This window comes from Anomalospiza imberbis, chromosome 1, assembly GCF_031753505.1.
Source record: "Anomalospiza imberbis isolate Cuckoo-Finch-1a 21T00152 chromosome 1, ASM3175350v1, whole genome shotgun sequence".
Classification (NCBI taxonomy): domain Eukaryota; kingdom Metazoa; phylum Chordata; class Aves; order Passeriformes; family Viduidae; genus Anomalospiza; species Anomalospiza imberbis.
Genome location: NC_089681.1, coordinates 74,599,495 through 74,618,200, shown reverse-complemented (window position 1 = coordinate 74,618,200; position 18,706 = coordinate 74,599,495). Strand labels below are relative to the sequence as shown.

The following is an 18,706-nucleotide window of genomic DNA, read 5'->3' as shown; positions in this document are numbered from 1 at the left end:
AATTTTCAAAGTAAGTTTCCTCTGTCCTCATTGGGCACCATGTAGCATAAATGGTAATAGGAAATTAATAATGCATGGGTTAAATTAAGCTACAATCCTCAATACATATATAGAACAATATCTTTAGGGTAAAACACTTCACTTAGACAGCCAGCCATACTTCTGCAAATATATCAGGTTCAAGAAATGATATGAAACATCTGCTGAGAGGTTTTTTGCAGGAGAAAAATTGGAACTGCATTTCATCACAGAATAACCTTTACCAGGTTAACCATCTTCCACAATAAAATCTGTTATTCCAGACTCATTCTAGGTTGGCATATGTCTAACCTATTTTTAAAAACATCCATTTTGGATTCCTTAATTTCTTTCTGAGGAACATAGAGCCATACCTTGTCTCTGTCATCTGCCAGTGTTTCTTCTTACTGAAGACTGCACGAAGTCTAGAAAAGTTGTACTGTTGTTCATAGTTCACTGGGATACTATTTTGTGCTTTATATTTATCAATGAATGTCTCAAAAAATAGGTAGTTTTCTACAAGTGCTGAAAAGCAAATCAGTCTGGCACCCTGCAGATTACTATGCACATGACAATAGCCTTTGCTAGCATAATGTATTATAATGCATTATGTAGTGAGTCTCTGAGGTTTAGTAATCCCCGTCAGCAACCAAAATAAATGGAAATAGTTTCCAGGAGATGCAAGGCCTTTGAAAAGACGGTTATTTTTCAAGAATTAGAAGCATTCAGACTCACACTTGCAGCCTTTGAGACAAAATCTCATGAACAATCTTTCATCACAATCATTTATGAAAGTCAAATGCTATAACTGTACTTAAGAGAATAAAGAGAAATTGAACTGAACACGAGCAGTTCTGTACTTTGCCTATTGAAAAAAAAAAGATATGGTGCATTCTCTTAGGCTTGGTGACAGCAGAAGATTTTAATTTTGACTTTTGAATATGCTTAGACATGGAATTTGTTAGCTGAAGATAGCCAGGTTCTACATAAAAATAGGCACACCTCTTTGAGGAGGTGTCTAAGCCACAATTTTTACTTTTAATGCACAACTGTATTGAAAAAATCACTAATATTAGATAACAGAGCATAACCTGTATGGGATGAAGGTGCACCAGGACTACTGAACTCTCCTGAAGCCATAACTCCCATGCAGACTGAAAAAGGCATCTCTTACACTACACTTGCCCTGCTTTTTATGCCCTTCCCTTTGGCATCTCCCAGTGACCTTTAGCAGGGAGATAGTACTAATCTAGCTGGAGCTTTGATCTGAGATAGTACAACTGCACTAGTTTCCTTATGCAGTTGTGAGTTGTTGACATATTTAGTAAAGATTTTCAAATTTTACTTGTGTAGAACAATTAAAGGCTCAATACCAAAACCCCAAACCCTTCAGATCAATTGAAATTACTAAAACATCTTCAGAAATGCTTACATAACTGGTGTTGATACTATAATTGATAATAAATACTACTGTCATTATGCAGAACTGCTTATTCTCAGTAGCATTCCACTCTGCAATTAACACCTTCATTTCTTCCTGTATTTTTAAAGCACTCATTGCTGGTCAGTTGAAGTTCCAGTTAAATGAGCTAAGTATTTAACAAAACGATCCTTTAATATCATGCTGCACTCATACCAACAGCAAATCAAATAAGCTCTGTTGTTAGAATTCTACAAGAAAAATCCTTACTCCCAAAACATTGAAATGCTTTGGCCTCAGCAGAGTTGCCAGGTACAACACTCAACAGCCAACTGCAATTTCAGCCTGAAAGCTGCAGTGCCGCTCTGCATGCACATTGCTTGTCTGTGCTGAAGCTTTCACTGTTTAGTCTTCATCTCTTGATTAGATTAAATGAAGGTATAGCTGTAACCCTAACCAAGCCATTTATTCTATATTTAACCTTGAAGACGTGCATAGAAATACAAGTGGGGGGAGAAAACAGTGTTAAATCAGGAGAAAGATACGAAACATCCTATTGGTAAATCTACTTCCTAAAATCTTTCCTGATTGGAGTCACAGGAAGTTAGCACTGCTTATTCCAGTAGAGCCAATCTCTAATTGTCTGTGCCATGTTTTCCTGGACTACCGTTACCATCTTCTCCAGTCTTCTGTCAGGCATCATCTTTTACCAAGGTAATGACAAACATCCTAAAGACCACTCAGAATCAGAAAAAGCTGACTTAATCCTATTTTCAGAATACACCATCTGTAACAAAATCAGCAGCTGAAATAACCTTCCTGCTTTGCACGTTTAGTGTTATTCTTTGCCTGAAGTAGGGCTTGGGATTTTTCCACTACATTTTGTCTTTGAAACAGTAAAGTTGCAAGCACTCTAGGATTTAAATTGCAGAGGGCTTGAATGATGCAAAGCATCAATTTATTTTCCTGAGGCTTTGTTCCCACTGGGCATTTACAATATCATCTCATAAGATGATGGAGAGGACGCTTTTAGCAAAAGGAAACTAGTTATCAGTATTGCAACCAAAAAGATGGAAGGATGCTGAGAAAAAAATAGAAGGTCCTTCTGCTGCCATGCCTCACCTCCTCAAACTGCTTATTCTTGAGCCTAGCAGTCTTTACCCACCAGCTGCTCTATAAATGCTCTTTGAAGCCATTTACCAGCACAACTCTCTGCTGATCAGGGGTGGGGAAGACTGCAGTTTGCAACAGCTGAGGAGAATGACCACACACCACCTGGGTGTGAGTCACTCTCCCTGACTGGCAAACTGACCTTACTCCGGTGGGAGCAGGGCAGAGATTGACTCTGTTCTTACTAGGGCCAGAAGAAAACCTTTAGAGAGCAGAATTGAGTACAATACCTCTGGTCACTCATTTGCTTGCCTGTCTAACTGTATTCAATACTTCCAAGAGGCTGTTGAAGAGGGAAAGACTGCTCTGCTTGCCTTTTGCTGGCAGTGGGCAGGCCCTGCTGTTAGCATACACGTATGGAATCTGGCAGCAGCAGCAACTATACTGCTCATTAGGACACTAAATGCCATTGTGCAGTGCAAGCAGTGTAAAGGTCCTTGCTTTCATGAAAACAGCAAATTATAAATTAAGAGCGGGTATCTTTGTATCTTACTTTATTTATTGGGCTTTGAAGAAAGATTGACAAAATATTCCCTGTATGACTGCTTTCCAGGTCATTTGCAGTGAGTACAAGTGACTGCAGTCTGCCTAAGGGTGTCTCTAGCAACGAAAGAATTCACTCTGTTGTTGTACAGTTACTTTTTAATAACTGAATTCTCAACCACACAACCCCCTCTGCTCTAGATTGTCCCCTCTGCTTCAGTCATACCCTGTACAAGTAGATTGGCACAAGAAGTGCTCAGTTCTTTTGTCTTCTGCTTTTACCTTCCTCCACTTACTGTTCTCTGTAGAGGTGATGGAGATACACCGCAAGATGGCATGTCAAGTAAAACATGCAATTGTAACCAAAAAATAGTAGTTCCTACCCTAAGAAGTGGAGAAGAAAACTGAAGATGGACCCTTATGCAGGAATGTGAAATGGTTTGTTCACCACACAGAGGGTCAGAACATGGGACCTCTCACAGGCCACTCCATGACAGGCCTTGGGAAGCTTCTGCAGTCTGGGTGCTTGGAGGCTAAACAGAAAGGACAATTTCTGACACCCTACCAAAGAATGAGAATAAAATCCCAGCTGTCTTAGATGTGGTAGGACTTCAGAGACTAGTTTGAAGAGTCATCTGAACATGTAGGGGTGTGACAACTGGATTAAAAGACAAGAGCTAGCTGCTATGATACTAGGTGGTAGCCTAAATTATAACAGAGTGTTTATAGAGTCTTACAGACTCTATTGTACAGCCACTGTGACTAATTTACAGGATACAAGAGGTACTCTCTGGTACTCCTGACAGGAGGAGTGCTAGAGCATTTAAGGTCCCCAGTTTTGCACCAGTCAGCTCACTTCCTTAATAGTCACTTTATAATAAATAACAATATAACAATAACAAGAATAATTGTTACAAGAATATTGTTACAAGAATAACAATAAGAATTAATTTTTAAAATCACAAAATCAAATAAAATAACAAAGTCGTTATACCTGAAAGTACGCTTTCTTACAGGGAGAGTCCTGTAAGGACTGTCAGGACTGTTCTTCAGTGAGTGCTTTGAACTGAAGCCAGACCTGCAGCTGCCAACAGCCCTGTCATCTCAGATGGAAGCCTCAGGACTGACCAAAAAATTAAACAGCATGTACTACCTCTGTACCAATTGGCATGAATTTTTCATGGAATTCTTCCTTTCCTTTATGGACTAAACAGCACACATTTTAATGACAATAACAAGACTTAGTGGATTTGTAGCCTGAGAGCACCACGTCTGCAAGACTGTGCTGAACACCTTTGCCTTGCTATCAGGCTAATTGCATACCAACAGTACTCTTTTCAGCAGCAAATTTAAGCTCCTAGTCTTAGATTCAGGTCAGATCTCTAGATCTTGGAGGACTTCAAATCTTTAGTTACTAAAAAATTTGATAATCTGTTTAGGAGTACAAGTGTTTTAACCAGATCAAGTTCTGTAAAAATCTGGAGGTTTATGTTTGAATAACAATAGACCATTCAAGTACAACCACTTGTAGAAACCATAGAAATTCTTTCTCTATGCATCACACTTGGTATGTGAGGAAAAATCAAAAGTAGAAATTGCTTCTGAATTTAAGGTATCTCTCTCATCTACACGTGTAATTGAATGCAAGCTAAATATAAATATAAATATAAATATAAATATATAGTATGTATATTTACCATTAGTAGAGTTATCTACTCATAAGTAAACAAATATTTTAGTCCAGGAGGGCCTACCTTTTCTTGTGCTTCCCTTCTGAAAGATAAAGATTTTTAAATTTTGTTCTTTCTAGCTCTGTTTTGTGATGTTTTGGACGCCAAACGTGTCAGAGAAGATTTTAGTTGACATAATTGGAGTAGACTTCGCTTTCGCAGAGCTCTGTGTTGTTCCTTTGCGGATCTTCTCCTTTTTTCCACTTCCAGGTAAAAAAATAAAAGGAAAATAAAAGTTCTGTAACCTTGGTGGCTTCTTTGGAGCATAAGCATTATATAATAAAAGTTAATACTTCTATCAAAGAGAAAGACAAGCTGGACAACAATAATCACAATGTTTCAGATTTCTAGCTCTGTAATTAAATGCAACATCTTTTAGTGTTTTCTGCTTATATGACAAGACAGTTTCATAATAAAGGTAAACTACAAATACAATAATAAGTACATGTAGATACCCTTTTTGTGCCTGTTACACCATGTGCCACACAGGAGCCAGATGGAAAATTTTCCTTGGTAGAACTTCTCTTAAAGGAAGGGGATAGTTTAGGAGTTTTTTAATGAAGAAAACAGAATGGACTGACTCATACATTGGTTTTAAGAGAACACCTCTTGGGAACAAGTGCTGTCCATAACTGATTTTTTTTTGGTTCTTCATTTTCCCAAATCAGTATATTAGAGCAATTTGTACATAAGATCTACTTCCCTTTTAGTAGGGTGCAAAGTTAGCAGCAGTAAGTTTTGCAGTGGTTATTTCTGAGCAGTGCTCTCTGCATGGAAAAGCTGCATTTGAGATGACTGACTTTTTTTTTTTTTACAATTCCTGCCTCCTTTTCTCCCCTGTTTATGAACAGTGACTGTCAGAGCACACTTGACTGGTTGGCTGATGACTCTGAAGAAGACATTTGTGTTGGCACCCAGTTCAGTGCTGCGGATTATCGTCCTCATCACCAGTCTCATCGTGCTGCCTTACTTAGGGTAAATCATTATTCCTCACAGAACCCCTGGATGTGCTTTCCTCTTCATTCCTCTTCCCTGTCACTTGATAGCTGAATTGCATACCTCGGAACATTTTCTCCAAATATTAACCATGATACAAAGCCTAAATAGTGTCACTATCTGGAAAAGAAACATTTACAAATTTACAAGTGTGACTGCTCTAGACAGGCACAATAGTGATGTCCCTTTGGAAAGAATACGCAAATGTCAAAGAGGCAAAAACGTGTCCTAAGGGGAATTTATTTCCATGTTATTAAACTCACTGTTAAGAAAGCTAATGGAACAATGTCTTGTTTATAAGTTTAATAATCTATTCTACAGCACTTTGTACAAGACTTTAAATTCTTAGTCCATAATTTGATTCAGTGTGCTTCTTTCACTAAACAGTGTAGCCATTAAAAACAAACAAGTCCTTTAAAATACCAGTTATTCTCTTAGTCAGTGTGTTGTGTCTTTGAAGAAAATATTTCTATTGTCATCAGATTGGTTATATGTGCCAGTAAAAATGTAATTATGAATCATGCATTCTCACACAACAATGACTGCTTTCTTTCTATGCCTCCAACAGAGTTCATGGAGCCACTCTTGGAGTAGGATCCCTTCTCGCTGGTTTTGTAGGAGAATCCACCATGGTTGCAATAGCAGCCTGTTACGTCTATAGGAAACAGGTAAGAATTAGTCTCTGTGGGATCTGATGAAAGCAGGTGATGAATGTAGTGGATTTTAGTTCAGATTAAGCTACACTTTAGCAATGTAACTCCCCAGAATCCTCACTTTGGTTTGCTTCCCTGTCAAATCTCAGGAGTGTGCAACTTGGAAAGTCTTTTGGTTGAAATAAAACCAAAGGGTGCCCTCCAGCTGTTAATGGGCATCTAGGCCATGGGACATGCTGGTCTGCAGTCAGAGAGCCTCTTGCTCCTCAAAAAAACACGTGTATCACGGATATCCTGTCCTTACCACCAGAAGTTTTGCACTGTATATTTGCTGCTGCAGTGCAACTTAACATCTTTATGTAGGCATAGGAACTACTCATCCAAGCTTACAATATGTGTATCTATATGAATATAGAATCATAGAATCACAGGATCACAGAATGATAGAATGGTTTGGGTTGGAAGAAGCCTTAAAGAAGCCTTAGAGTTCCAAGTTCTTTCCCATGGAAGGTGTTATGTAGTGTTACATAGTGTATACATTTAAATCTGTATGTATACACTATGTAGTACATATATCTCTGTATATATGTTTTATTTCTTTATAAAACCAGCTCTGTTGAAAATCGACAAGAAGTACAGGTGCTTATGGTTTTTTGCTATCCAGAGGAGTGGCTTAAAACAAGACATACTCCTGCAGCAGTTGACAGTAAGGGCTTATAAATAATTAAACAGGTGCTTTTTTACATACTTTTAACACTACAATCCTGCATGTGTGGAGTAGTGGTGAAACATGGATTTTGAAGAAGATTCCACTAAATTAGGTCAAACACAGGATAAATATTGGCTAGGTGACTGGGTATATTGCAGTACCTGCATGTTGTTCCCTTTCAGTTATGGCACCATGTAGGGCACTAGGTCCAGCTCCAAACAGAACCAGCAAGGTGTGTACATCATTCTGTAGTACAGAAGGACTCTGTGGATGGGAATAGAAAATATAATCTGTGCAGTGACTTTTGTTTTTAATTAGACTTCTTACAAGTGGAAATACCCACTACTTCTATTTTTGAAAAAAAAAACAAAAAAACAAACTACAGAAGCTGGAATATCTAAAAGCCTTATATTGGAACAACCTAAAATCAGTTTTGATATGTGTTGACAGTGCAGGCCATGGCAAGAGATCAAAGTGTACAAGGTTCATAAGACAACAGAAGAATCATAATGTCTGTCATGATTAATTTGTCATGTTTGCCTTGAGAACCAAAGAGTAAAACTTTAAGACACTGAAATGGCTTATCTTGACCTTTCGTTTCACAACATCCTCATTGCTAGTTTGTTACCATAGTAGCTCACAGAGTCTTTCTGGCCAGGGACATAGTGCTTAATTTTTCTCAGTGGTAAGTGCAGGTAGTAGGAGTAATAACTAATTTATTCTTTATTCAGTGTGACAATGGCAGAGCCAACCAGTAGCTCTATTACACCAGGTTATTCTGACCTGCAGTTGGAGAGATGCAGATCAAATATTGTATAGACACCTCTGAAATTCTGAAACTCTGATATACCCATCTCAGCTGAATCAATAATACCTGTTATTTTGTCAGCTGTATTATTGTTTTCAGTAAGACTAGTCAGCCTGCTGAGAAATGGGTAATAAAGAACAGATGCTTCAACTTGTTTTTTAGGGGCCTGAACTCTTCTTAGCTTTACTAATCCAGGACATCCTGGATGAATCATAGGACTCTTGAATGACCTCCTGCTCCTGCTGGCCAAAAATACTCTAATATTATTTTGCTTTGGTGAGGCAAGAGATTGCAGTGGATCAGCAACACTAAGAAAAGCCAGAATGCTCACATCTTGTAAAATTCCCGAAGTTTGACATTTGGGAAATTAGGTTGCCACCTCGCCTCCCTCCCCAGAGAAGATTTTCTTCTCTCACTTTATGGTTTCCTTGCTTTTGTAAAATAAAAAGTCTGTGATGTAAAAGATTCCAGATTTCCAGATGCTCTCTTCTCTCCAGTCTTGCTGAAGCCTGTTTTGGATGTTGCTTAGCATAAGAAATGCCTGACTGCATTTATGTTAGAAAGGAGAAAGCTGAGCCCCAGAAAGGCTATGGAAATCTTCTAAAATAAGCCAAGTCATTAGTGGCAAGCCACAAATATGACACAAATATTCTAGTTTTTTAATAACATACTCTAAACAAACCATATTGTCACCTCACTTCTCCCAGTGTCCAAAGTTGATGGGAGTGTGTTCATGCACAACTTACTGATAGGTTTCTGAATGCTTGTTTCAATCTAGAAAAAGAAGAGGAATGAGAATGAGACAGCTGCAGAAGGTGAAGACTCTGCAATGACCGACATGCCTCACACAGAGGAAATGACAGACATCGTAGAAATGAGAGAAGAGAATGAATAATAAATGGGATGCAATTGTTCTCTGCAGGGACGATTGGAGTGACGCTTCAGCATCTTGTCGTCTCTCATACTTTTTTGTTTGTTCGTTTTTATTTTTGTAATAAAGAGGCCTTGATTTAAAAGGTTTCAGATAAATTCTCTAGCATACTGAGTATGCTCTCACTGATGAGGGACCTAAAAAGAGGTCTTTGCTTTTTTTTTTTTTTTCCCCAATTGATTTTTTTTTCTCACTCCATGCAAGCGTAAAAGATACAATTGCATCACTGTAGAGTCTTCCTTACTTATGCATCCACCTTCTCTGGACAATCTGCATTTGTCAACCAAAGCCCTGCTCCTGTGCGCCTGTGTGTGTGCGGACCTGCGCTCGCACGCTCGCACACGCACACTGCCACGTGCCACTGGCTCAATGCTACTGCCATAACCCCACTCCCTGCCCTCTCTCCTTTTCCTTCCTTTTCTTTATGAGAAATGGAAAAGAAGTTTGGAATACAGAGCTTTATTTTACTTGCTTGAAAATGACTTTGCTACATAAACTAATATACTATGGTGAACTATATCTTTTTGTTTGGCCTCATCACCAGAGCTTATACTGCACAGGGTACAAGACAGGGAGGAACGTGGGAGTCTCCCCATAAAAAGTGGAGAAAAACAGGTTCCTCTCTCATGTTGAAAGTGTGTGGATGTGTATATACACACACAGGTACATGAACAGAGACATACATATATATATATATATATTTATATATATATGCATATGATAAAATACACACAGGACAAGAACTCTGTTTAGCTTTCATTCCATCAGAAAGATAGTAATCTTTTGAAAAATATAAGCATTTAATTCCGAATTTTCTTGAATCATTAATTCCTACCTTACATATAATTTTCTTTAGGAAAAAAATCATGCACTTTCCTCTTGTGAAGAGGGTGATGGCAACTGATAGACTTTGACTGTATTTGAATAAAACAAAAATAAATATTGACAAGCTTTACCAAAGTTCTTGTCCACTGACCTAACTTTAATTTTTAAAGGTTGATTTCTTCTCTATAATTATTTCTGGTGCCTCTGTATTAAAAAAGAATAAGATCAGATAACATATGCAGGATACCATGCTAGATAACATTACTTACACATAGTTCCATTAAATTTTTTATATAGAGATGTACACATACTCACGTGGGTGTGCATGTGTATATATACTTCTATACACATGCACACACACACACAAATGTATGTTTTACTATAATGTATTTACCTATGCAGTAGATCAAAATCCATGTGGTGAAGCTCAAGTACTGATGATCCTCCAAGATGAAAATTAGGGATTTTGATGATCTGTCGGCTCTCAAGGCAGCGTTGTGTGGGAGCCAAGAGCCGTTCACATCAGCCCTGCGGAGTTGTGCTTGTGGCTGGAGTGCACCTTAAATAACAGCATGAGGGCGGGTGGGAGACTCAGGTTGGGTGGAAATGAAGGCTGTCTAAGAGGTGAGGGAAGCAGGGAGGTTTTGGGTGTCACCGATGCTGCTGTGGCAGCAGTTTGTGCAGGGAGGTTTTGGGTGTCACCGATGCTGCTGTGGCAGCAGTTTGTGTTTCTGTGCTCTTCTGTGTTTGGCTGCGGGGCAGCGCTTGTTACCGGTCTGTAGTAGCTTGGGTCCTTTCAGATTTAATCATGTCAGAGTCTGGAAACCATTATCCTCCATCCTATATCCATAAATCAGTTAATTTAAACCTTATTTAGTAAAAGTATATTTTTCTAAGTTGTGGAAATTATTATTTAATTGTGGACAAATTCTGTTTCTAGATTTATTTGCCAGGTAGTCCCAGCAGTCAGAGAACTGATCAAAACTAAACATTACTTTAAATGTTTTATCAGTATATGTGTATGTAGACATACACATGTGTATAAATATATATATATATTGTATAATATGTACATTTATTTTAAACTACAATACGTTTCCTATTTTTCCAAGTTCAGCTAAAAATGTCTCTACAAAACTACTGAGTTGACTAGTAACCAGTTATGACCATCATGAAAGGCATTGTATCAATGAACTTTACATTTTATTGGAAAGATTTGTACCAATTTGTTACATATGCAAATACAATAAGAAAAAAATGTAGAAATTACTGTGTTAACTGACAGATTTGCTAAATCAGTTTACAGTTAATGAGCAGTGGTGCTAGGAGCGTAAGACTAAAACCAATAACCATGTTTGCTGTGTCACCACAGGGTAAATACTTTTTGGCAGTAGATTAAAATAAATTCTTTTTAAAAAACCCTCAGACAAATTAATGTGTGCAGGATGTAAACTGTACACGTTCATGAATACAGGTTCTCAAACAGTCATATGTATATAAGGTGTATATAGACAGTTACAGATCACAGTGGCCATTTGAGGTCTCCTCTATTCATGTAGTTTTGGTTTCTCCAGTACATTTGTCTCCAAGTCCACAAGATGCAGTTTTTCAGGAACTGTAGAGATGAAGCAGGAAAATATTTTTGTGTAATGTGTGTATTTCTTTTGGTACATGACTGAAATTCAAACAGCAGTACTTTTGAAGAATTTTGAGCCTTACCAGTGTAGGTTTCAATGTAATGATTGCACCAAAAAGTAAAAATCTGAAAACAAAGGATAACACTGAGGCTAGTACTTTAGATAAAAGATAAACAAATATTTTTTAAAAAGTAATTATTGGTCATACAGAGCTAAACTTATGGCACTGTCAAAGATAAATTTTCAGTTGTGTGTGTAATACTTATTAGTCCTTTACTTTGCAAGATACTGAATCAGCATAGGAGAGGTGGGATTTGGGCAAGAATTGAAGCAGTGACGTAAGGACACATGCATTGCATTTCTTTCTGCTTCCTGCAGGTCATGTATTTCTTAGCATTTCTCTGCTGGATTAACAAAAAGCGATGATATTTCTGCAGGGAGTGGGTCCCAGCCAGCCCCTCGTGCTGGACCAGGTACTTGCTGCTGGACAGGCAGGGTGCTTAGCGAGGAGGGAGCTCTCCCTCTGTCCCTTGCAGACACAGGCCCTGCTCCTGGGAATGCTGGCAGGAGCTTCAGCAACCTGCTGAAACCTTGCTGCTGCCTGTTAGTGGCAAATGGAGTTGGGCTGGTGAAGCAGCCAGTGCGATGGGCTACAGGCTGGGAGTGGGCAGACACCCTCTGTGGCCAAAGCCCCGGTCAGAGCATCACTGATAGTGTTTCTATCAGGTAGATGCTGGCACATGCCCTGTCCTACACTTCTTCCTATCCAAAAGTACTTTCTTGAGTTTTAGTACAATGCTGTGTCTCTTTTGTGCTGTTGCTTATGAAATGGTTATCTATCTCTGTGGTAATTATTTTGCAATAGAAACCCATCCTGTTTCTGTGTCAGAGAGCTGGAGCATTGTCATCTCAGTGAATTCATGTGGAGACTTGGCCTTTCCAGACTGAATTACACAATCGAGGTTACAATAAAAAGAGAAAAAAAGTTGATCTGCATCTTACATCTTATATTGCAGAGCAGCTCACACAGAGGGAAATACGAGCAGGACGCCAACAAGCTGTGGATTAATGTTCCTCGGCTTTTAATAAGCACATAAAGTTGTGTTAATGTGTCTTGAGCTTTCCTTTTTCAGAATTAAAGAAAACATTGCAGGTTTTTTCCCCTCACTGCCCTAAGCAGGCTCTTACGCTCACCAGGCGTCACAGGACGTGATGGACAAAGCCCTGCGTCTCCCAGCCAGCGCCTGAAGCCTCGGGTGCAGCAGCGGCTTCCCAGGCGTGGGGCAGTCCCGCCGCCATCCCCCGGCACAGCCGTTCCAGACGGGAGGGCTTAGATCCCTGCTTGTTTAGATAGAGCCGCCCCAAGTGAGAGGACTGGGTAAGTAGCGGAGAAGTCTTTTTGTTTTCTACTCATTTTGCTGCTAAATATTTCCTTTGAGCAGGAGATTTATAGCTGGCTCTTGCTCGGTGTTTCACCGAATCCGCAGCCAGAGAGAAGCAGCCCCAGACGGAGGGTTGGCTGATGAACGCAGCTGATTCGGGGCAGGCCACGGCCCACGAACAGAAACCCTTTGAAGGCGGGAGCGCCTTCTTTTATGGGATGGCGCCGCGTGTTTCAAAAGAAGGCAGAAAGGAAGCTTTCAGGCCGGGCAGCCAGAGGCGTCGGGCATGGTTTTGTGCTGGGCTGCAAGGTGGCAAGGGGAACGGAGCATCCCGCAGTTTCAGCATCCCAGCCCCCCTGCTGGTCAAGTGCAGGACAGCGTAGGGCACGGCGAGCCGGCAGGATGGGCTCCGCCTCCCACCGAGGGCTGGTGCTTGTGGCATGGCTGGCAGAGGCTCGAGTGCGGCCGGCTGTTTCCTGGGGATAGTGGCAGTAACCCTTGGAAAGCCACGCACACGTGTATGGGTGTGTATAGGAGAGTGTCGTGCAGGCAGGTTTGTTACGACCTTCGAAAAGTTCCTTGGAACAAGGGTTCAAGTCTAAACATGATCTCAATACTAAGCCGTTTTTTAAAATTGCAGTTTAAGCAAATGGATAAAAGAAACAGCAGACCTTATGCCATTAAGCTAAAACATGATTTAGATTAGTGAGCTGGAATGGGAGAGAAAGAGGACACGTTGAAAATCTTATAGATATTGTATATCCCTCCTGAAGACAGCAGCATGGTGTGGAGATGAGGGAATCGAAGGGCAGAAAACACCATTTCCCTTTCAGCCGCCCTGGAGAGGGACTGAGGATGAGGAGCAGTGTGTCCATGTAACACCACTTCTGAGTATGTTGGTTTCCCAGTAGAGGAGCCTTCAGAGTGTGAAACATCTTTGAAGATGATTCAAGCAGAAATAAACCAGCATGCAGGTTTTGTAATATGCAGTAAGGAGGCACTTCATGTCTTCCAGTTTCTAACTGACAGGGCTGCATTGGGGAAATGTCACTTAAGTATTAATTAAGCATGACAAAATTATCACTATTTTGGTATCAAATTGGCAGTCCCAAATACCAGCTTAATAATAAAATGTTAGGATTCCCTTCCCCTATTCATGTTTGGCTTTCTACTAGAGTACAGCTTAATCATAAAATGTTAGGATTCCCTTCCCCTATTCATGTTTGGCTTTCTACTAGAGTACAGCAAACCATCTACTTTGAAGGGAGTAAGGTCCTGTGGAGAGGTTGCAGTGCAGAACAGGCTGTGGGGACTTGTGGCAGACTCCCAGGTAGAAAGAGGGGCTCTGAATTTGTTCTGTGCCCTGCAATATACTGTATAGCAGCCTGGCAGCATCGTGAACAAGGCAGAATCGTCAGCTTAGCAGCAAACTGTGTCCAAGCATGGTCACAAGCTGCAGCAGCCCTGCAGAGCAGAGGAAGGGCATGGGATGCAGCGTAGCCCTGGCTCCAAGCTCAGGTTCAGGCAGCTTGTGTGGATTTGCTTTGGAGAGCCAAGTTCAATTGTCAGTGCATAGATGCAATCCTCAGCAAAACCACTGCCAGACCTTTCAGTAATTGGCACCTTCTGAACAAAAAGGCCAAAGACAAAGTACGGGGACAGAGGGATCGAGCTTTAGGCTGGGCTTGGAGCACAGACTTGCACAGAAGGGCATTTTGGCTGCAGCTCCTGCAAATTAATTGTAGGTTTAGAGAATGAGCTTCAGTCTCAGCATTTCATAAGCATGACACCCAGTCCATCTGAGTAAAACAGAAGGATGGCAGTATAGTTGTAGGTGCTCTTTTGTCTGTAATCCCAAGGGGAAACTTTTTTTTAGTTTTACCAAACCTTGTCACTGCTCAAAACAATTTATTTGTTTTACCTCACTATTTTCTGTCATTCCGAGTTCAGTGTCTTCAGATATTTCCTCATTTTCTTCTGAAAGTTACTGCTAGGCTTATTTTGTCTGTTGGCATATTGAAAAGGAAAATGTAATCGTCATGCTGACTGAATGTCAACTAATGCTGTGATTAAAAAGTAGCTTACAACAAAACTCTTCTTTGATGGACTGTTTTTTACTTCACATTTGCTAAGCTGAAAAGGAGAGTCAAGAAGCAGAAGGAATTGGGGGAGTCATTATCTAAAATCAAGAATTAAATGAGTTAATTCAAGTTAATTTCTTAACTCCAGCCACTTTGTGACTTTCTATTGAAAACCTTCACCCAGACTTTTCCAGCAAAGTTAGCAGTGCATTCCCAGAGCAGCACAGACTAGTTTGAGGCATGCAGGTTTTGTATATTTTACAACTGTATGTATAATGAGTTGAAAAGTCTGATTCACAGGGGTAATCCATTAAGTTTAAAATTCATCTGGACATGAGCAGCCTGGTCCTGTATCAAAGGTGTCCCTTCTTTGAATGGAGGGGGACTTAGAAAGAAAATTGCCTGCAATCCCCTTAAAACCTAAATTGTTCTCTGATTCAACCAGGAACCTAGAGAGGTCCATTCATCTTAAAGGACTTAAGATTGCTTGCCTTTTTTTAGGCTTTTAGTTCAGGATTGAGAGACAGTGCCTAATAGGGGCCCACAATGTAGATATATGAGCAAAAATGTTGAGCTGCACAGATTCTTTTACTGATGACAAAACTTTGGTATTGCAGAGCCAGCTTTACAGTACCCTCCCACCCTCTGGGAGCCCACAATGAGAGCAAAGCAAAAATAAGCTATTGTATCTGCTGATAAAGTATTTGAGTACTGTAGTGCACTTCTCCCATTAACTGTCTAAGAAAAACTGCCTGGAAACAGCAAGCAATTGCACTTACTACCTGCTCCTCCCACCTCTCTTCATGTGCATCATTCAGCATTTTAAAAAAGCTACCCTTTCTCATAACTTCCCTTCGTAATCAAGGTAATGCAAAGTAAATACTTAAATTTATGTAATAGAATGGCTTGGCCTATCTGTGAATGAGAGCTTAGAAATTCCCTCTTAGGAATGGATGTAAAAATTGGAACAGCAGCTTTATCCATAGTACATAAAAAAACCCACAACAGAAATGCAAAGAAAAAATTGCAGAACTGAAAAAAAAAATGAATTTAATTAACTTTTAAGGAGACTATTACCTGGGTGTCAAGTAAGGTGTATGTACACATGCAGAAAAGAGCAGAGCCTGGAACTAACGTTCCTTGCTCAATTTTGTAGTTTGCTCTCCAAAATAAATATAATTCTGCTTTTGTACCTATTATGATGAACAAAAAAATCCCTCCTAAGCTATAATGAAACAACTGGAAAGCTACAGGCAATAAATTAACTGGTTACTTAGATAACTGATTTTATCCACTAAGTTTGCAAGCACCACAAAACTGCAAAAGGAAAATCTTGAAAAAAGTTAAATACCTATGTTTGTAGATGACATTTCCTTGCTTATTACCATCAGCAAGTTTTTCACTTGGTTTAATAAAATTATTTGCAATATCTTTGTATATTTTAAAAAGCAAATGCACAGGATGCAAGGCTTAACCTGTGTTTCAAATGGCAGAAACAGCCCCGCTATCATAGAGGTAATCAAACCCAAATCATGTCAGGTTTTGATCTTTCAGAACATTGCTCTGTCTGCTCCCTTATTTTAGATAATTTAGGTTATTTTGTGGTGTTACTGCCTCTGCCTTAGTTTTGTGAAGCCAAACACCTATGGAGGGTTTGTGATAAGAGATTCAAGTTGGGATTGCAGGTAGTGTCAAAGCCCCCTGCACTGCTTGTGCTGTTTGAGAGGGCATTTTACCACCACAGGCCACAGAAATACAAAGTGGACTTGACTGTCTCTGGTGGAATAGCTGAAATGCATTTCATGGGGTTTGGGCAGCACAACTTAGCAGCAGTCCCTTTGAGAAAGACTTGTTTCCCCTACATGGGAAAGAAAGCTTCTGAGAATGCCTGGGGAGGAGCACATGTGAGTGCAGAGGACTGAGTGTGTGTTTGCAGACAGAGAGGGACAGATGGCTGCAAATGAATGAGCTGAAGCATCTTTTGAAAGCACCCTGTGCTGTGTTAACCTGCAAGGACCATACTGGTGGGCAAAGAGAGCAATAAGCCCTTCATTTTTCATCTTTAGTGAAAGCTTCTCTGGCATTTAAAGGTTACTGAGCATCTTAGTAGATCCTAGTTACTAGAGCAACACAAATTTTGTAGTGCTAAGGAGCACAACAGAGAGCAAACTTTGCTGCGCCTTTTGCAGTGGAGAAGCCAGTGTCACACAGCCTGCTCTCTCCATCTTTGCACGCTTGAGCAGGGCCAGGCACAAGGTCAGTCTAGAAGGAAACTACAAACGTTGAGCAAAACCTAAAGTACAGAGCAGCAGCCAAGAACTGTTTTGTCTTCACAGCAGGAAGTCATCATGGAGGAGAACCAAACCATGTAGTGGTAACTCCCAGGAAGTCTCAGTTCTGATGCAGTTTCTGAACAAAGATAGCATTGGCCACATCATGCAAGGTCGGACTGCACCATTTGTAACATGATACTACAAGCACAGAGGGTTCTCCAATCTCAGAGGGGTGCTATAACGATAACATTCACTAATGCTGATGAAAGATGCTTGGATACTACAGGGAACAGTGTCACAGAAATGCCTAAAAATATTGAATTCATATTTGCTTGTTCTAATTGTGCCTTTGGGTTCTCTAAAATTGACTTGTTTTTAGTTTTACAGAAATACCTTTATAATTGAGAGTGAGAAATAGTGTCTGGAAGCAGCATCCTAAAATAAAGGCAACACAAAATCTGAAGACTCTAACTCAGGAAAGAGGGGAAAGGAAGTTTGGGAGCCTCATGTTTTCCCAGCCTGGCCCTCTGACCATGGATTATTCTGCAGGACAACATCTTGTTCTGTTCTCAGCAGGCTAACAGTGCTGAAAGAGGCAAAAGCAGTAGCTAGCCACACTTTACCAAAGCTGCCCTGAGATTAAGGTCAATCAATACATTTCTGTAGAGAAAAGGCCCCATTTTTCAGTTTGTTCCTATAATTTGAAGGTAAATCTGAGAACTTGGCAAATGCATATTTCACCTGAGAGGTATCAGTGGATTTTCATTTCTTTCAGAATATCTTTCAGCATCAACATCAGATTCTTTCTTAGGATAAAGCTGTCTTTATGCAAAGCAGTGTGCCTAATAGCCATCCTCAACTACTAAACAAGTCAATTTTGCAAGGACTGTAGGTATCAAGCCAGAGCATTGTTTGGAACTACAGTACAGGGATCCTAGATTTTAAATGAAATGTTACCTCATGCATCATTTTCTATCATACGTGTAGAATTCCAGTTAGTTTATCTCAAAATAAATGTTGCTTTCTGTAATTTGTACACATGCTAAAGCTGCTGGTATGTTTTTTTAATGACTGTTCTGCTTTGCTTTAAACATGTGGGTTTTCTTTAAACAAAAATGAAGGTTAAAACTTTGTACATTTTTAAAATGACTGGTAAAGTCAGAAGTATAAAAGTATATGTTGCATTAAAATTGAGTGCTGTTTATGTATTTAACATAGATGTACCTTTTTGCATTGTTAAAAAGAACGATCCATGCTTTCTTTGAGGGGGATCTGTGCTCCAATATTGTCCAATAGCTTTCATATTCTAATTACTTTAATTAAAGTTCTAACAGTTTGCATATGATTCATGATTCTGATTTCTTCTGTTTTATTAAATCTGATAATCTGACATGGTCTAAAATGCTCTTCTCGTTTGGAACAAGCAAAATATACCTCCTGGTGAGAAATTAATCCAACACTCAAACTGTGTTTGAATTACGAGCATGATGCTGCCAACTGCAAGGTCTTAACTTGAAGTTAATGAAATCTAAACGTATCCATAAAATGATGCAAGGAAAGCTCTTTATTTCTACAATTCTACAAAGCCTC

At 39.7% G+C, this 18,706-nt stretch overlaps 1 protein-coding gene and 1 long non-coding RNA gene across 2 annotated transcripts in view; both read left to right on the top strand.

Annotated features, from left to right (window-relative positions):
- ANKH (ANKH inorganic pyrophosphate transport regulator) overlaps window positions 1–11,562 on the top strand; it is a 99,679-nt gene extending 88,117 nt beyond the window's left edge. The window contains exons 9-13 of the mRNA XM_068197007.1: window positions 4,902–5,031; window positions 5,673–5,796; window positions 6,386–6,485; window positions 8,766–10,384; window positions 10,432–11,562. Of these exons, the coding sequence (XP_068053108.1) occupies window positions 4,902–5,031; window positions 5,673–5,796; window positions 6,386–6,485; window positions 8,766–8,882 (471 nt within the window). The 3' untranslated portion in view covers window positions 8,883–10,384; window positions 10,432–11,562. The remainder of the gene's footprint in view (window positions 1–4,901; window positions 5,032–5,672; window positions 5,797–6,385; window positions 6,486–8,765; window positions 10,385–10,431) is intronic.
- Window positions 11,563–13,799: 2,237 nt separating this feature from the next.
- On the top strand, window positions 13,800–18,461 carry LOC137477812 (uncharacterized). Its single transcript, XR_011001192.1, has 2 exons — window positions 13,800–13,938; window positions 14,003–18,461. It is a non-coding gene; the product is annotated as an uncharacterized lncRNA (long non-coding RNA).
- The last annotated feature ends 245 nt before the right edge of the window (window positions 18,462–18,706 follow it).